General features: G+C 67.7%; 2 protein-coding genes across 2 annotated transcripts in view; both read left to right on the forward strand.

The window, feature by feature from the left end:
* NES (nestin) overlaps positions 1-5424 on the forward strand; it is a gene marked incomplete at both ends in the record, with an annotated part of 6951 nt that extends 1527 nt beyond the window's left edge. The window contains 3 exons of the mRNA XM_082011599.1: positions 306-430; positions 972-1045; positions 1646-5424. Of these exons, the coding sequence (XP_081867725.1) occupies positions 306-430; positions 972-1045; positions 1646-5424 (3978 nt within the window). The remainder of the gene's footprint in view (positions 1-305; positions 431-971; positions 1046-1645) is intronic.
* Positions 5425-12713: 7289 nt separating this feature from the next.
* LOC309414155 (dnaJ homolog subfamily A member 1-like) lies at positions 12714-15229 on the forward strand (the record flags this gene model as incomplete). Its single annotated transcript, XM_082011441.1, is given in 8 exon segments — positions 12714-12860; positions 12940-13138; positions 13966-14070; positions 14165-14392; positions 14475-14525; positions 14528-14704; positions 14809-14909; positions 15002-15229. Coding segments are annotated over 8 exon segments (1221 nt in total). The 5' UTR covers positions 12714-12728.
* Positions 15230-16770: the final 1541 nt, after the last annotated feature.

The following is a 16770-nucleotide window of genomic DNA, read 5'->3' on the forward strand; positions in this document are numbered from 1 at the left end:
GCTCGCCCAAAAGATGCTTCTTTCCCACGCCGGTGTCCTGCAGTGCTGAATCCCCCCCGGCCTTTCCTCCCGCCGCCTCCCCCTCGCCTTTCAGCCCTGCTCCCCTCCTCGCCCCCCTCTCCTCACCCTCAGCCCCCCCCCGCCCCGTGCGAAACTCGAGTGCCCAGGAACCCCTCACCCCACAGCATCCCAAGGGGCTCTGAGTGGACGCGAGAGCCACCTTGCACGGTCTCACGTCGGGCAGGGACAGGCAGGGCTCAGGCAGGGCTGAGGCGGCCCTGACACCCCCCCCATGCTGCCGGCAGCTGGCGATGGAGGCCCTGGAGCAGGAGAAGCAGACGCTGCGGGTGCAGATCGCCCAGGTGCTGGAGGACAGGCAGCAGCTCATGCACCTCAAGATGTCCCTGAGTCTGGAAGTGGCGACCTACAGGTGAGGTCCCCGACGGGGACGGGGCTGGGGGGCAGCCGCTTCCCCCCACGCACCCCTGTGCGGGGCGCTGGGGCCGAACCCCGCGCCTCGCTGGGCACAGGAGGGGTCTGGGGCGCAAGGCGGGGGGTCTCGGGCACAAGGGGGGTCTTGCGTAGGGGCAGCCCCGCGCCCCAATTCCAGCCCTTCCAGATGGCCCCAGACAAAGGCAGGCTGCCAGGGGACTGGGGGGACAATTAGCATGAGAATAGGGGCTGTCCCCGAGCCGAGGGGCCTCCCCGGCAGAGCATGATGTCACCCTGCGCCGACACTAATCCTGGGGACAGGGGGATGGGAGGGAGACGGGAGCAAGGGGGGCTGTTCCGGTGCGTCCCCCGCCGAGCCAGGGCAGGGCAGCAAAACCACCCGTAGTCCCGGTCGTGCCTCAGTTTACCCGCAAGGCAGCCGCCGTAGCCCGACGGAGGGCACGGGGAGCAGCTCGGCTCCCACCGCGGTGCAGGCGCCCACCCACCCCGCAGCACCCACCCTGCTCCTCTCCTTGCAGGACGCTGCTGGAAGCAGAGAGCACCCGCTTGCAAATGCCAGCCGGGGAATACAAGCTGGCCAACGGCTTGCGAGGTAAGAGAGCCCCGGCACCAGCCCCGGCACCAGCCCTGGCACCACCGCCGCGTCACCCCCGGGGGGGTTCGGGGGATGAGGCTGAATATAGACGCGAGCATTTTCCTGGCAGCGGTCGCTCGGCCGCGATAGGAAGGTGTGAACAGCGGCCGGGGGGCTCCTGGCACAGGGCTCGCAGCCGCCGCGGTGTAGATAAGGTCTTATCTGCTTCTTCGCCTCTTTTTTTAATTCTTCCCCTGCACGAGGAGGGCAGGAGCGGATCCGTGTGCCCAGTGGGACCGCGGGCTGTTGGAACGAGCTGAGCGTCTCTTTTTTTCCTCCAAAAAAAACCCGACAAGGAAAGCCTGTCACCTGCACGCGTCCCCCAGCAGCGGGACCCGACTGCGGCTGCAGCCAGGCAGAGCATCGTCCCCGCGCGGCGCCGCAGCCCCGGGAGCATCGGCGTCGGCTGGACTGGAGCGAGGAATTTCCCACTTTCTGTTTAAAAATAGGAGAGGGGGCAGCGGGCAGCGAGAGGCACCCGGGCGGCAGGGGAGGGACGGGGGAGCCCCACGAGCGGCTTTTCGGCACGCTCACCGCGCTCCCCCTCGCTCTTTGCAGATCTCAAGCTGGAGGCGAGCAGCGGCAGCAAGCTGGCACCGGCCAGCGCCGAGGTCAGGCGACTGCTGCCCCGGGACCACCGCGCCAGCCCCTCCATCTTCCCCAGGGCGGAGGGGAGGGGACAACCAGCAAAAGCCCAAAGCGACGCTCTGACACCCAAAAGCCAGAGTCCCAGCACCAGGGAGCTCCAGAAAATCAGCTCGGTCCTCCATGCCACGGCACCGCAGGCTGCCGGCACGGCCAGGGAGCCGAGTGCCCCCGGCCACTCCACGCCGAGCCCCTCGCAGCCGGGCAAAGCTGCCCCTTCTCTCTCCCCAGACCCCCCCAGCCCCGTGCCGCCAGAGCCGGGGAGCCCAGGGGGAGAGGGTCCCACCTGGCCAGGTGGAGACGGGGGTGAGAAGGCACATCCTCTGCCCGGAGCCGTGGCAGAGACCCACGACGCCAGCGCCGAGCCCCCGGGAACGGCGCCCACGCCCAGCCTGCGGTACCCAGCCCAGCTGGTCAGCGAGGCGCTGGAGGATGCTCTCAAAGAAATGAAAGATGATGCTCAGCCCAAAGAAGAGCCCACGCTCAGCGCTGCGTGGGTCCCCCGGGAGGCCCGTGCCCCCAGCCCCACTCCCCGCATAGAGGCTTTCAGAGGGGCCAGGGAAGAGCAAGACCCCTCCGAGGGGGCCGGGGGTGGCGAAGCCCCCGAAGAGGAGGAGAGGGCGGGGGAAGCCGTGCTCCAGGGGCTGGGTGCGGAGAGCAGCGCTCGCCGGGACGGAGCCGCGTCCCCACCGGGACCGCATCCCTGCGGCACGGCTGCTTCCCTAAGTGCCGCGGCGAGCCGGGAAGAGATGGGAGCATGGGAGGAGGAGTTGCCCACCGTGCTGAGCCCAAGGGAAGCAGAAGCAGTGGCCCAGGCAGAGGACACGAGTGGCCCTGGCCAGACGGGGACTGGCTGGGAAGAGCCAGAGCAAGGAGAGGATGAGGCGGAGGCCCCGAGCGTGGAGGCATCACACCCCTCGGAGGATGAGGAGGAGAGGGCACCCCCGAGCCCCTGCGGGGAGGATGGCGACTTCCAGGGCGAAGGGATGGGTGCACAAGAAGGGGAGTCCCTGCAAAGGGAAGCGGCAGCTGCTCGTGCTGTCCTGACGGAAAGGCAGCCGGTTGTGCCGATGGAAAGTCACCTGGAGGACGACCTTGTTGAGGGAGAGCAGGAAACGTCTGAGCATCGGGAAATGCCTGTCTGCGAGACGGATCTGGCTACAGAGGAGGAAAGCGGGCAGATGTGCCCAGGGCAGGAGCCGTGCCCGGAGCAGGAGCCCTCGAGCATCCATGAGGCCATGGCAGCAGAAGAGGCTTCCTCGGGGACTGAAGAAGACGCCGTGGGAGGAGAGGACCCAGGCAGAGCACAAGAAGGTGAGGGAGGAAAGGGAGAGGCCGGTGGGGAGGCGCTGGGGGGAGAAGACCCCCAGGCAGGAGAGGCTGTGGGGCAGGAGAGCGGAGCCGGGGAGGAGCCCGGGGACCTGCAGGAAAACGGCTTTGCGGAAGAGGTGCTGGAGCAGGAGGAGCCGGAGCCGGGAGAGGAGCCCTGGGATGGGAGGGATGATGGCAACAGCCAAAAGCCCCATCCAGAGGACTGGGAGGTGACAGCAGAGGACACAGAGGAGGCTCTGGGGACAGAAGAGCCAGACTGGGCAGACGGCACCCCGACAAGCGCAGGAGGGCTGGGAAGCGAGGAGAGAGACGGCACGTCGCCAGCAGAGCCGGAGGAGAGCCGGGAAGATGATGAAGAAGATGCCGAGAGCCGGGGGATGAGCCAGCAGCAGCCACCACCGGAGGCTGAGCCGGCCCCGGGGCTGGCAAGGGATGAGCAGGAGGGCACCGTGGGGCACCCTGCCCGGGCACCCGCAGACGCCGCCGGGCGAGGGGACAGCCAGGAGCCGTCCGAGTCTCCGGAGGAGCCGTGGGAAGTGCAGGATGAGGATGGCGATGACGAGCTCGGCTCGGACCCAGGACAGCCGGAGAGCAGCAGCGCCGGCCCTGCGGCACTCCGGCAGGCACCGGGTGACGGCGCGGAGAGCGGCGAGCCGGCGGAGGAGGATGCTGGGCAGTGGGGAGAGCTGGAGCAGGCGCCGGAGACGGGCGGGAGCGTGGGGCTGGAGGACACGCTGCCCGACAGCACGCCCTTGCGCCTCTACGAAGGGGAGACGCTGGCTGCGGCTGCACCCAGCCAAAACCCCCCGGAGGCTGAGACAGCCCCTGCATCCGAAATAGCTCCAGAGGGTGAAGGATGGCTGGAAGGGAGGGACGAGCCACCAGCTCCCACCGTGCCCGAGAGCCGCGACAAGGAGGCAGGGATGGAGGTAGCCCCTGTGGCAGAGGATGCTGAGGAGGAAGGCTATTTCATGGTCTCTGCTCCCCGCCGAGAGGTGTCCAGCTCGGAGGAAGCCGAGATCTCCGAGGACTTTGAAGAAATTAAAGTTGAAGCAACCGAAGGCAGAAAAGATGATCTGGAAGCTGCCGTAGAAGCATCCCCGGTGCCGGAGGACGAAAGGCGCTTTGAGGCGTTTGTTGGTGAAGCAGACGAAGACACGGAGATGCCCGCAGAAGAACCTGAGGTGCCGAAAGATGAGGAGGAGGATGATGCTGGGGGTTCTACTGCCCAGCGGGAGGAAGGCCCAGCTGTGCCCGAAGCAGATCCCGGCTCCGCTGGGGCTGCGGGGCCGTTAACAGGAGGCACTGACGAGCCAGCCCAGGGTGCCGCAGGCGCCGGCACCCACGAGGGACCGGGGCGCCGGGAGGGTTTGGCTGCTGGGTCAGACGAGGAGCTTGACGGCACGGTGGAGCTGGAGAGCGATGCCGGCAGAGCCAAAACGCTCCCAGGCAGCGACCTGGGGCTGCTGGGGCAGGAGGAGGAAGAGGAGGAGGAGGATGAGCCCAACGTGGCTCACCGGGAGGCGGCCGAGCCCGTCCCTCCGGCAGGGCTCCAGGCCCAGGCGATGCCGGTTTCTCCACCGCTCGACCGAGCGGAGCAGCCGTCGGATGAGCAGCCGTCGGATGAGCAGCCGTCTGTGGAGGAGGAAGCACCGGATGGTGACAGCCCCCTCCCAGCTGGGGATGAGGAGACCCCCGCGGCCGACCCACCTGGGCAGGGCTCCGCGCTGGAGCGGGGAGGTTTTCCGGAGATGATTGAAGAAAGCCCAGAGGTGGCCGATCTCTCCGCAGAGGTGCCGGCGGATGTCATGAAAGACTCGGATATTTTGGAAATAGTTGAGCAAGCCCTGGAGTTCAACCAGGAGCTGGTAATGGGGGTGAGGGCAGCCGAGGGTGTGCAGCGGGGTCCTGGCGGGACCGAGCACCCCCGGGACGCCGAGGAAGACTCCTCGCCCACCTCGTCCAGCAAGGAGGAGCTGACGGTGCAGGAGGTGCCGGCGGATATGGCACCGGGGACGGAGGGTCCGGTTCGCGCCGAGAACGGGCTGCACCGGGAGGCCAGCCTGGAGGACCTGGCTGAATTCACCGAGGAGGTGCCGAACGGCATTGCCGGCATGCCGCCAGCACAGGAATTCCCCACGGAGACCGCAGACCCCACGATGCCGCTGCAGCCCCCCGCTCCCGGAGACGCCACCAGCGCCAAGCTGGCCGATGCCACCCCCCGCGGCAAGCGCGGTGGAGCCGACGCCATCCCCGTACCGTCCACTTTGGAGGATGACGTCTTGTGCCTCGCGCCCGACCAGCCGCCGGCATGCCGGCTGAGAGCCGAGCAGGAGCCCTGGTCCTCAGGGGACGAGTGATGGCAGCGGCGAGGGACCCCTCCGGTAGCCCCCACCCTGCCAAAACCCAGCACCCTCACTTCGCCCACCCACCTAACGCTTCTCCATCTCCTTATGATTTTTAACACGTTTGTGTGGAATTTTTGCACCCCTTTTCAGAGTGAAGGACCACCAAGCTCAGTTCCCAGCTCCCCAAATTCGCCTGCTTGCTCCAGGACCCCAGCCTCATTTTGTGCCCCCTCTGGGTGGGTTGCCGTGGCTGTATTTAATTTAAACCCCATGTTTCCCCCTTCCCTGCGATCTCCCCCAGCGCAGCCACCCCAGGAAGACCAGCTGGAGGCTGGGGACCCCCAAACACTGCACCCCAGGACCCAGAGCTGGCGGGGGGGGGGACGCGGGCACCCAGGGGTCCCCAGCCCCGACCCGCTGACGCTCATGGGGCTGCCCCACACCAGATGTATTTGCTGCCTTGACGTTAATTTAATAAAGCCTCGTCCTCCCGCTCGGACCCGCTGCAGCCCAGTTCTCCTCATTCCCTCGGGGGGGGCAGGAGCGGAGGGGGCAGCAGCCCCGGGGCAGGGCTGGGGGGGGCAGGGGAGGGCACGATTTTGGGGGATTTGCACTTCCAGGCTGCTTTCTGCCAGGAAAGCGGCAGCACGGGTTGGGGACAGGGTCCCCAGGATGATGCTGACCCATCCCCGGAGCGATGTACCCCCCCAGGGACATGCTCCCTCATCCCCGGGGCGATGCGGCCCCCCCCGGGGCGATGCTCCCCTGTCCCCAGAGCCCCACGGATGCTGCTCAGGGCCAGCCGGCGGGAGCGGGACAGGATGCCAGCCCACCCCGTGTCCCTGCGCCAGCACCTTCAGCGATGAGCCAGCAAAACCAGCTGCAATTCCCGCCCGGATCGGGCAGGCTGCCCGCGGGGCAGCCGCCGGGGACCCCGAGCATCGCGGCTTCCCTTTCCCCCAAAGGGTGCTGGGCTGCAGGGGGGGCTGCAAGGAGCTGAGGGGGCTCAATCACCCCGTTGTGCAGCCGAGCGTGGGGACGGCGCGGGAAGAGCCGCATAAATCAGCCTCCGGCCAGAGAATGGGCTCCTTTATGCCGGGCAAAGGGCTGAGTCACCGCGGGCAAGGGGACAAGGGGACCAGGGTGGCCACAGCACCCCTGGGGACCGACAGCCTCGCACCCACGGGTGCGCTCAGCATCGCTCCTTGGGCGCTCGGGGAAGGGCCGCTCGCCCGGCTGGCCCCGCCGCTCGCCCACGCACCGGATTTAGCCCGGCCGTCCCCGTGCCAGCGCCCGGGGATGCTTGGAGCCAGCGGCCGATAAGGACCCGACATTTATCTGCTTTCCTCCATGTGAAGCCCCCGGCCCCCTCCCCTGCCCGAAGGCGACGGTTTCCTTTTAAGGCTAAACTCCAACGGATCCAAACACCGTAATAAAAAAAAAATAACCCCTCTGATTAGTTTAATCAGGCGCCGAGCCTGCGTTCAATCAGCCCTTGGCCCGAACGAACCCCTCTGGCAAAGCCTGGGCAGCGTCAGCCCGTCGGTGGCTGATGGCAGCTCTGGTAACCCCCAGCCCAAGACCCCCCCGCGCCCCCCGTGTGGTCCCCCGAAAGCGGGGCTGCCCGGCTGCCGGGGTCCCCGGGCGAGGAGGGGCGGTGGCGGGATGCTGTGGGGGAGATGGCAGCGGGCGAGGAGCTGCGCGAGGCGGGGGGTGACATTCCTCCCGAAATTAATCCGCATTCCAGCCGGTGCTGACAAAGCGACGAGGGGGGACAGATGGCGGGGGGGAAGGGGGAGCCCCTTCCTCGCCCCGAGGAGGAGGATGGCACGAGGCTGCTGAGGGCTGGGGTCAGCCGGTGGGGTGGGGACGGCTGCCGGGTGCTTCGCAAACCCCCGGGGCTGCAGCCTGGAGAGCGAAACCCTGCGACGCTCGTCTGCAGGGCGCGAGGAGCGCGCCAGCGAGCGCTCATCGACGGCACCGAGCGTGTATCGATGGGACCGAGAGTGTCCCCAGCGGGACTGAGTGTGTCCCCAATGGGACCAAATATGTCCCCAACAGAATCAAGAATGTCACCGATGGGACCGAGCGTGTCCCCAGTGGGACCAAGAGTTTCCCCGATGGGACTGAGACTGTCCCTGATGGGACCGAGCGTGTCCCCAACGGCACCAAGTGTGTATCGATGGGACCAAGCGTGTGTCTGACGGGACCGAGTGTGTCCCTGATGGGACCAAAAGTGTCCCCAGTGGGACTGAGCATGTCCCCGATGGGACTGAGAGTGTTCCCAGCAGGACCCAGTGTGTATCGACAGGACTGACATTGTCCCCGACCCAACCGAGCGTGTCCCCAACGGCACCAAGCATATATCGATGGGACCGAGAGTGTGCCCAGCGGGACCGAGTGTGTCCCCAGCGGGACCGAGAGTGTCCCTGATGGGACTGGGACTCTCCCCAACAGGACCAAGGGTGCCCCGACGGGACCGAGTGTGTCCCCAATAGAATCAAGAATGTCACCGATGGGACCGAGCTTGTCCCCAGTGGGACCAAGAGTTTCCCCGATGTGACTGAGACTGTCCCAGATAGGACCGAGCGTGTCCCCAACGGCACCAAGTGTGTATCAACGGGACCAAGCGTGTCCCCGACAGGACCGAGCGTGCCCGGTCCCCCCATGCCTGACCCCGGCGTGGGGCTGCAGCTCAGACGCCCACCGGGCGCACCCACCTCCTCCACAGACCCAAAGCCACCCGACTGACCCAGAGGCCACCGGTTCCACCCCACCAGCCGAGCACACGCAATCTGATTTTGGGGTCCACGCTGCTTTCGAAGCGGCGGTGCCAACCCCACACCCGAAATCTGCTCGCACGCCCGGACGGAAGCACCGTGCCGGTGCACGCGCGCGTGCAAAAGGGCGCGCGGGGTGCAGGGGGGCCGGGGGGCCGCAGTCGTGGGGGGAACTGTGCGGGGCTGGCCGGGCTGGTGCTTTAAGAGCCCCCCGCAGCCCCCCGCAGCCCCCCGCAGCCTGGCCCCCCGCCAGCCAGGGAAGGGTTTTGTTTCCTTTAAGCCTGGGTGAGAGAGGGATTTCAATGGAGCCCACACAAAAACTCCCTGTGGGGTGAGCCCGTGCCGGGACGGGGAGGGAGGACGAGGCGGGATGACCTCAGCGATGACTTCATTCCGCTCACAGCTCCCAAAAATCATGGGAACCTTATAAGGAAAGGACTAAAAATATAGCCGGAGGGGTGCGGGCAGCCCCCGCTCCCCCTCCCCAAAATGAGCCCTTGGGGATGTTAAATGCGGGCGAGCAGGAGCCACGCTGGGGCCAACGGTGCCCTGGGGCTGTCCCCGAGGGGGGTGCACGGTGGGGACAATCGATGGGGACCCAAAAACCACCACGGGAGAAGCGGGCTGGTCCCCCACACGAGACCAGGGCAGGGATGTGAGTAGTGGGCGTCACCCCCCAGCAAGGCATCGCCATCCCCAGCCGGCACCCTCCCTTGCCGCAACACCCCCAGGGACGTGCCGGGGCGGGGGGGCCTCGGCCACCCCCCTCGCCCGCCCTTCACCCAGGTCAGACACCCCCCGGGAATAGCTCCCGCCGGCTATAATAAGCTCTGCCCCGGTTTCGGGGGCTCGCCCAGCTGGCGGGTCGTGACCCCCCGGCAGCGCCGTGCCCCAGCGCCACGACAGCTGCTGCCAAATCGGGGCGGCGCGGATGCCTGCGGCCGAGCGCCGCGGCGGGAGCCCCGCCGGGAATGCGCGCCTGGGGCCGTCCGTCAGAGCTGACCCCCATCCCCACGCCGTTACCTCCCCAAAAAAGTTCCTTTATACCAAAACAGGGGAAACATGGCACCCACCCACCACCAAGAGCACCCCGAGCACCCCTTCCTCCTCCTCAGCCCCAGTGAATGCAGCCCCGGACGGCGCAGGATGCGGCGCACAGCCCGCGGTCGGCCGCCCGTTGTTAAGCTCGGGCGTGGGGTAGGAGCGGTACGGGAAAAGGGCTGTGGCGTGGGAAGCAGCCCGGCCGGCTCCCGACACGTGCGTGCCAGCGCCGTGCCTCAGTTTCCCTTCTCATCCAGCCTGCCACGGGCCAGCCACAAGGGGAAAGGGGCTGAGGCAACAACGGGGAGAGGGGAAGCCCCCCCACCCAGGGCACCCCACCACGCCGGGACGCCCAGCTGCACCCCACACGAGCCGTGGGGCATCTGGGATGGGGAGCAGCGGGTGCAGGAGGTGACTCAGCCCCGGACGCGGCAGCCGGAGGAAACGCCGACAAAGCAGCTCCTTCCTCGCGGCACAGCCGGTCCCCGGCACGCAGGTGGCATTGGGACAAACTGTGTGTCCCCCCCGCCAGGGTTGCTGGGGTCGGATCTGACCCCCGGGGCCAAACCTGCCACGGACAAACAGGGCTGAGCCCCCGTGGATCCGGACTCGGTGCCCACTGGAGGTTCAGGGTACAGGGCCAAGCAAGGGTCACGCCGTTGGGGACAGGATGTGACCGTGGCCAGCCCTGAGTCACCGCGAGCAGCTGATGCCGGATCCGGCCCTGGGAACGGGCAGGAAGGTCCCTCGGCTCCTTGCCCCAAACAACATCCCCAGCATGGCCAGGGATCCCCTGCCCAGTTTGGAGACCCCATTCCCAGTCCGGGGATCCCGTTCCCACTTTGGAGACCCCCTGCCCAGTTTGGGAACCACGTATCCAGTTTGAGGACTTGGTGCCAGGTTGGGGACCTCATTCCCAGTTTGGGAACCCCATGTCGGACCCTGCTCCCAGCCCCTCGCCATCAATCAGCCGAAGGCGGCAGCTTCTCGCAGGAATTTGGACCAAATTCCCCCTCCGGGCAGGTGGGATGGGGGTCGCTGAAACCCCAGCGGGGCGACAACTGCCCGGTGGGGTTGGGTTTCGGGTGCAGGGGAGATTTATCGCCTCCAGGCTCGTGGGACCCCCCCTCCCGGCATCGTCCGGGGCACTGCTGCTGCCCCCCAGCACGGTGCTGGGGGGCAGCCCCACGGGAGCTGGAATGGGGCCCGGCTGCTTGTCCAAACATGGCCAGTGATTGCGGGAGGCCGACACCAGAGCTGGCTGGAAGGATGAGGGAGGGGTGGCCATTGCGGGGGGAGGGCACCCTGTGCATCCCAAACAGCACCAAGACCCCAGCGCCTTCCTCTCCTTCCTCTCCCTCCTCCTCCTCCTCCTCTTCCTCCTCCGGGTTTGTTCCTTTCTGATCACGGCCCCCGGCCGGACCCTGGGGGCCAGCCCAGCTGCCCGGGGCAGGATTGAGGGAGGACATCGCTGCCGGCCCCGGAGAGGGCTCATACCCACGGGGGCGAGGGCACCCCACGGGGCAACTGGCCCCGCTCCGGCCTGACGCCGGGCCTGGGGGGCTGCAGAAATGCCTTTTCCCTGAGCCAGCCCCGGCGATGGGGCAAGCGAGAGGGAAAGGCCCTGCCGCAGGTGGCCAAGGGGAGCTGGAGGGTCCCAGCCCCTCAGGACAGCCCCCCCCCCCCGTTCCCCTCGGCCCGCAGGGCAGCAGCAGACCTGGCCCCGGGGGGGGGGTGACAACCAGCGGTGCCCCCCGCCTGCCTCCCAAAAGCAGCCAAGCCCAGGAGGGCAACGCCCCACAGCACGGTGGTCCCTGCCTGCTCCTGGCAATTCTCAGCACCCCCAAACACGGGGACACGGGACCCCCCAAACCCCTCCCTGCTGTTGACAGCCCTCCCCCCCAAAAAAAGCCTATTTGGGGAGGGGGGAACAGCCAGGCATCTCCGCAGAAAGGGTCCCGGCTGGGGGCACTGCCAGGCAGGCCCAGTACACCCCCAAAAGCCTCTCCGCGTTGGGGCGGCACCAGGGGAGGGCAAACACCCCCCCCCCGCCCCGGGGATCCCCGGCCCTGCTGGATCGGGCCCCGCGGCGGCGGGACCGGGCCCGCCGCGCACCACACCGCCCCCTGCAGGACGGCCGCGGCGTTCGGAATTCCCACACTTTACTCTGATTGGCCGTCCGGTTCGAGCCAATGAAAGAGAAAGTATCGGCCGAGGAGGCGGACCCAGCAGCTATTGCAGCCAATCGAAAGCCAGGGAGACGCTCCGCCTCACGAGCCCTCCCAGACCATCCGACAACCAATGAGAGTTGGGGTCGGGGGAAGGGGGCGCGGCCATGGGCGGGTGGCTGAGGGAGTCGCGGCCAATGGGTGTGGCGCAAGAAGAGGAGAGGGCGGACCCCGCGAGGACGCCCCCAGCCAATGGGAAGCGCGGGGGGCGTGTCCCCGGCTTCCAGAGAGTTCGGAGACGGGTAGCGGAGCGGCGGCGGCGGCGGCGGCGGTGAGTGGGGGGCGGCCCCGGCCCCCCCGGCCCCCCCCGGGTCCTCCCCAGTCCCCCCTGGGCCTGACATCTCGCTCCCAGCCGCTCCGCGGCGACGGGGCCCGGCCCGATCCTGGGGAGGCCCCTGGGAGCGGGGTCCGTGCCCGGTTCCGGGGCGCCGGGGCCTGTCAGCAGAGGGGCCACGGCCCCCGCCTGCCCTGACCTGGCAGGAGGGGGCCCCGCGCACCCCGTGGGCCCTCTCTTTGGGAGTGTCCGGTGCTTTGGGGTGTCGCCCTGCCGTGTCGGGGCCCTGCCCCGCGTGGACCGGCTTTGGGGTCGTCCCTCCCCGCGCTGTGGGGTGCCCCGTGGGGGGTGCTCGCTGCCCCCACGCCCGGCCCGCGCTGTCACGTCCCACCCTGGGGACCGGGTTGTCACATCGCCGGCGGACACCCCGACATCCCCCTCCGCTCCGGTACACGGCCCAGCGGCCGCCCCGTATCCCCCCGGGAGGCTCGGAGGTGCCTGGGTTGGACATGGGGAGCAGCTGAGCGGGCTGGCCGAGCCCGGGCCCCGCGGGACGCATCCACGCTGGGCCCCCGGGGGCTGCCGGCCGCGGGGGGGCCGGTCCGATGGCGTTTGTCAGGAGGAGCCGCTTTATTTACCTCCTGCCAGAGGAGAGGGCAGGGTGTTGGAGGACGGGCACTTCCCCGCGTGTCGTTTCCCCCCCCCGTGTCGCAAGATAAACACGTCCACACCCCGCGTGGGGCTTATCGGCTCCCGGCACATTGCCCAGTGCAGGGGGAGAGCGGCTGGGACAGGGGAGCCTCTGTCACCCCGCACCCCATGGGATGCTGCTGCTGTGGGGAAACTGAGGCCGGGAGCAGGGTGGCTTCGCAGGGAGGAGAACAGGGATAAAACCCCTTGGAGGGGTCCTGGGCCACGGAAGGGTGTCATGGGACGGGGAGGGGTCCCAGGCTGACAGCTCTCTCCTCTCACAGCACGTCAGCAGTGAGGAAGATGGTGAAGGAGACGGGATACTACGATCTGCTGGGCGTGCGGCCGGGAGCCAGCCTGGATGAGATCAAGCGGGCGTACCGGCGCCTGGCGCTGCGCTACCACCCCGACAAGAACCCCAGCGAGGGCGAGCGGGTAGGTGCAGCCCCCCCGGCCCCCACCCAGCACCCGGCTCGCTTCCCCCTCATCTCACTCGCTTCTCCCCCACCCCCAGTTCAAGCAGATCTCCCAAGCGTACGAGGTGCTGTCGGACACCCACAAACGGGCGCTCTATGACCGCGGCGGGGAGCGGGCCATGAAGGAGGGTGGCCTGGGGAATCGAGGAGGAAGCAGCGGATTTGGCTCCCCCATGGACATCTTTGACCTCTTCTTCGGCGGGGGAGTGCGGATGCGTGGCCGGGCAGACAGGCGAGGTACAGGGGACGAATGACCCACCTGGACACCAGGTGCTGGGGGGGGGCTGACACCAGGCACGGCGTTGGTGTTGGCTCGGGTGACGCCGGGGACCCGGTGGCAGCCTTCGGGCCACCTCCCTCCCCGCGGTGCACAGCGCGACGCGGTTCCTCGTCACCCTCATTACTTTCTCCATCTGCCCCTCTTCAAAGGGCCCTTCCCTGTCCCTGTCCAGCTTTCCCCCGCCGTCCCCAGGGCTGGGCTGAGTCAGCCCAGCGCTGCCCTCGGCTCCTCGCGAGCCCCGGGGGTGGCTGCAGCAAGACGCAGGGCGTGCAGGGCTGCTCCGATGACTGTACGGATGCTTTTGGCCTGGGTCACAGGGAGAGGGTGACTCGCCACAGCGTTTCTTGCTGAAGTGGCACGATTTAATAGCAGGGCAATTAGGAGGCCAAGGAGAGCGTCTCGGCGACTCCAGGTAAAGCTGAGTTGAGGTGATAAGCAGCTGGAGGGCGGCCGGGCAGTGGAGGGCCCTGGGGTAGGAGCCATGCCTGATCCACGCTGGGGACCCTTGGCTGCCCTGGGGCAGCTGGCACAATCTGGGCTTGGAGACGCAAGGAGATCCATGCTAGAGGCTGTTCTGAGCCCTCACGCCAAGCCCGGCTTAAAGCTGTTTCTGTGCCTGCCACCATCCCAGAGGAAGAAGCAGAACTGCCTTTGGAGGGAAGCTCTCAGCCACCGCTCCCCATGGAGAACCGGTGATGCTGAGCCGCAGCGGCCGCCATCCATCTGGTTCAGGGGCTGGTGTGGAGCCGTCTGCTGATCTGGGCTCTCCCCTCCGTCCATCCAGGGAAGACGGTGGTGCATCAGCTCTCGGTGTCGCTGGAGGACCTCTACAACGGCACCACGCGCAAGCTGTCCCTGCAGAAGAACATCATCTGTAGGAAGTGCGGAGGTGAGTGCCGGAGGGGCCGGGCTGCGGGGTGCCCCAGGGGTCCTCCCCATCACCGCAGCCCAGCTGCTCACCTCTCTGCCTCCCCTGGCCGCAGGCTGCGGGGTGCGGGAGGGCGCCCAGAGGAGATGCCCCAAGTGCCACGGCTCGGGCATGGAGGTTCGCATCCACCAGCTGGGGCCCAGCATGATCCAGCAGATCCAGACGGTGTGTTCCCAGTGCCAGGGCCAAGGCGAGTGGATCCGGCCTCGGGACTGCTGCCTCACCTGCAACGGCCGCAAGGTCGTGCGGGAGAAGAAGATCCTCAGCGTTCACCTAGATAAAGGTGGGACGGGGCTGCGTGGGGAAGTGGGGTCACCCCCAATATGGCCCCCCCACGCCCTGAGCTGTCCCCACGCACCCCGCAGGCATGAAGGACGGGCAGAAGATCACCTTCCATGAGGAAGGGGACCAGGTTCCCGCCTGGAGCCCGGGGACATCATCATCGTCCTGGATCAGAAGGAACACCCCGTTTTCCGACGCAGCGGCGATGACCTCATCGTCAAGAGGGAGATTAGCCTGGCAGACGCCCTGTGCGGCTGCCGACAGGTCATCCGCACCCTGGACAACAGGACGCTGCTCGTCTCCTCCCAGCCAGGTGGGGTGGGACGGGGTTGGGGTGCTCTGCGCTGCCCCAGCAAGGAGCCGGGGCGGTGCCAGGAGCTGCCGGGTGCAGTGAGGTGACACTAATCTCTGTCTCAGGCGATGTTATCCGGCCCGGGGACCTGAAGTGTGTCCCCAACGAGGGGATGCCCATCTACAGGAGCCCCTTCCAGAAGGGAAAACTCATCGTGCAGTTCCAGGTGAAGAGCCGGGGCTGGGCAGGAGCCACTGCCCCTGTCCCCGGGGTCCCGCAGCTCCATCTTGCGGCTCCATCTCCCCTCTCCGCTCGCAGGTGAAGTTCCCCGAGCCCGGCTGGCTTCCCACCGACCGCCTGCGCCAGCTCCAGGCCTTCTTCCCGCCCCAGGAGGAGGTGATGGCCACCGAGGATACGGAGGAGGTGGAGCTCAGCGACTACACGTCCCACGGCGGGCCTGGCCGACGGCCTTACACCGGCGAAGCCTACCACGAAGACGACTTTGAGGATGGCACGCGCCAACACGTCCAGTGCCAGACCTCATAGCCGGGGAGGGCTGCAGCCCCCCACGGGCGGCAGCCGGGCTCGTCCCACGGGGTCGCGGGGCAGGGAGCTCGGAGAGCCGTCACGTTCAGGGATGTACATAGGTCGCCTTTCCGACAGCACTTAACCTCCCTCGCCCCCCCTGGGGAGCCAGGCACGGGACTGCCCCGCTTTGGGGGCCCCCCACACCCTCCCGCCAAGGGAAGAGGCCGGGGCACAAGGCCCCTCTTTGACCTGCCCCCGAGAGGGAGCCAGGTTCTGGCTCTGGCTCCGTGGCGGTGGGGAGGGTGCTGCCGCTGTGCTGGCCGGGGGCTCGGTGGCCGGATCTGGCCCTTGGCAGCCTGGCAGGCGCATCCCGCTCCGGGACGGCACAGCCCTGGACCGACGATGAAGAGAGTGGGGGGACTCACCCCCTGCCTCAGTTTCCCCATCTGTGGGCCCTTGGGGCAAAGCCTCCGCAGGAGCCGATTTGGGGACCCCACCGGGGTCCCTGCCACTGCCCCACGGTGCCGTCTGGCCCCATGCCGTGGGGTGCTGCTGCCCGGGCCCCCCGAGGTCCCTTGCTTTGCCCGTTTCTTTCCTTGCTGGAGCCTGGGTCAGGCCTGGGGAGCGGAGGGGGTTTCTCTTTTTCTCTTTGCACAGAACAGAAGGGGGTTTGGGGGGTGGGGGGACCCGTCCCTTTAATTTATTTTTGGAAGAATTTAAAAAAATTTTTCTTTTTTTTTTTGAGAGGGAAGACTTTGTACATGGCATTAAAAGCAAATCCCGAGCCTGGCGTGGCGGCGTGTTCCCGCAGCTCCCTGCGGAGAGGCCGGCGGGGTGCAGGCGGTGACTCCTGCTCCCTGCTTTGATCTGCCGGGCGTGCCTCAGTTTCCCCAGCTTTGCACAACAGGGAGGTGACCTGCGGGGCTCGGCCGGGGGCTGGGTCCTGCCCTCCCAGCCCAGCCTCTCCCGTTCCCCTCCTGCTCCAGCGGGACCCCTGGGCTGGGTCCCGTCCTCCCCAGACCCTCCTCACCCCAATCCTGGACCCCTGCACCCCGTCACTGGCCCCCCTCACCCTTTTTTACCACTCCCAGAGCCCCTTGTCCTACCCTCAGACCCCTCTTAGTACCCACCCACGACCCTTCTCGACATCACTGGAGCCCCTCACGATGAAGGCAGAACCCCCAAACCCTCAGTCCCCCTTTTCAGGGCTACACTCACCCCTTGGGAGGGCACACGAATGAGTGGGGGGCTCCAGGCCACACTATGGGGCAGAACCAGGCTACCAAGCAGGGATGGGCCCCCAAAAAACACTAGGGGTCAAGCTGCACCCCATAAAAGCGTGCAGCTGCCTGTGGAGACACCCCCGCCCCGCCACAAGAGGATGGGGTCAAAACCCCACAGCCCCCCACCCGTGGGGCCCCTGAGCCTGGGAGTTCTGGTGGGGGCTGCAGCCGGGCCCCCCCTCCACGCCGGGGCCCAGGAAAGCTGCCGGCGCCAGATGCTGCTGGAGGGGAGAGGAGGAGGAGGAGGAGGCTGAGAACAATGCTGGCCAGCTGCCA

This window comes from Phaethon aethereus (genome assembly GCF_964289735.1).
Source record: "Phaethon aethereus genome assembly, chromosome: 28".
Taxonomy (NCBI): Eukaryota; Metazoa; Chordata; class Aves; order Phaethontiformes; family Phaethontidae; genus Phaethon; species Phaethon aethereus.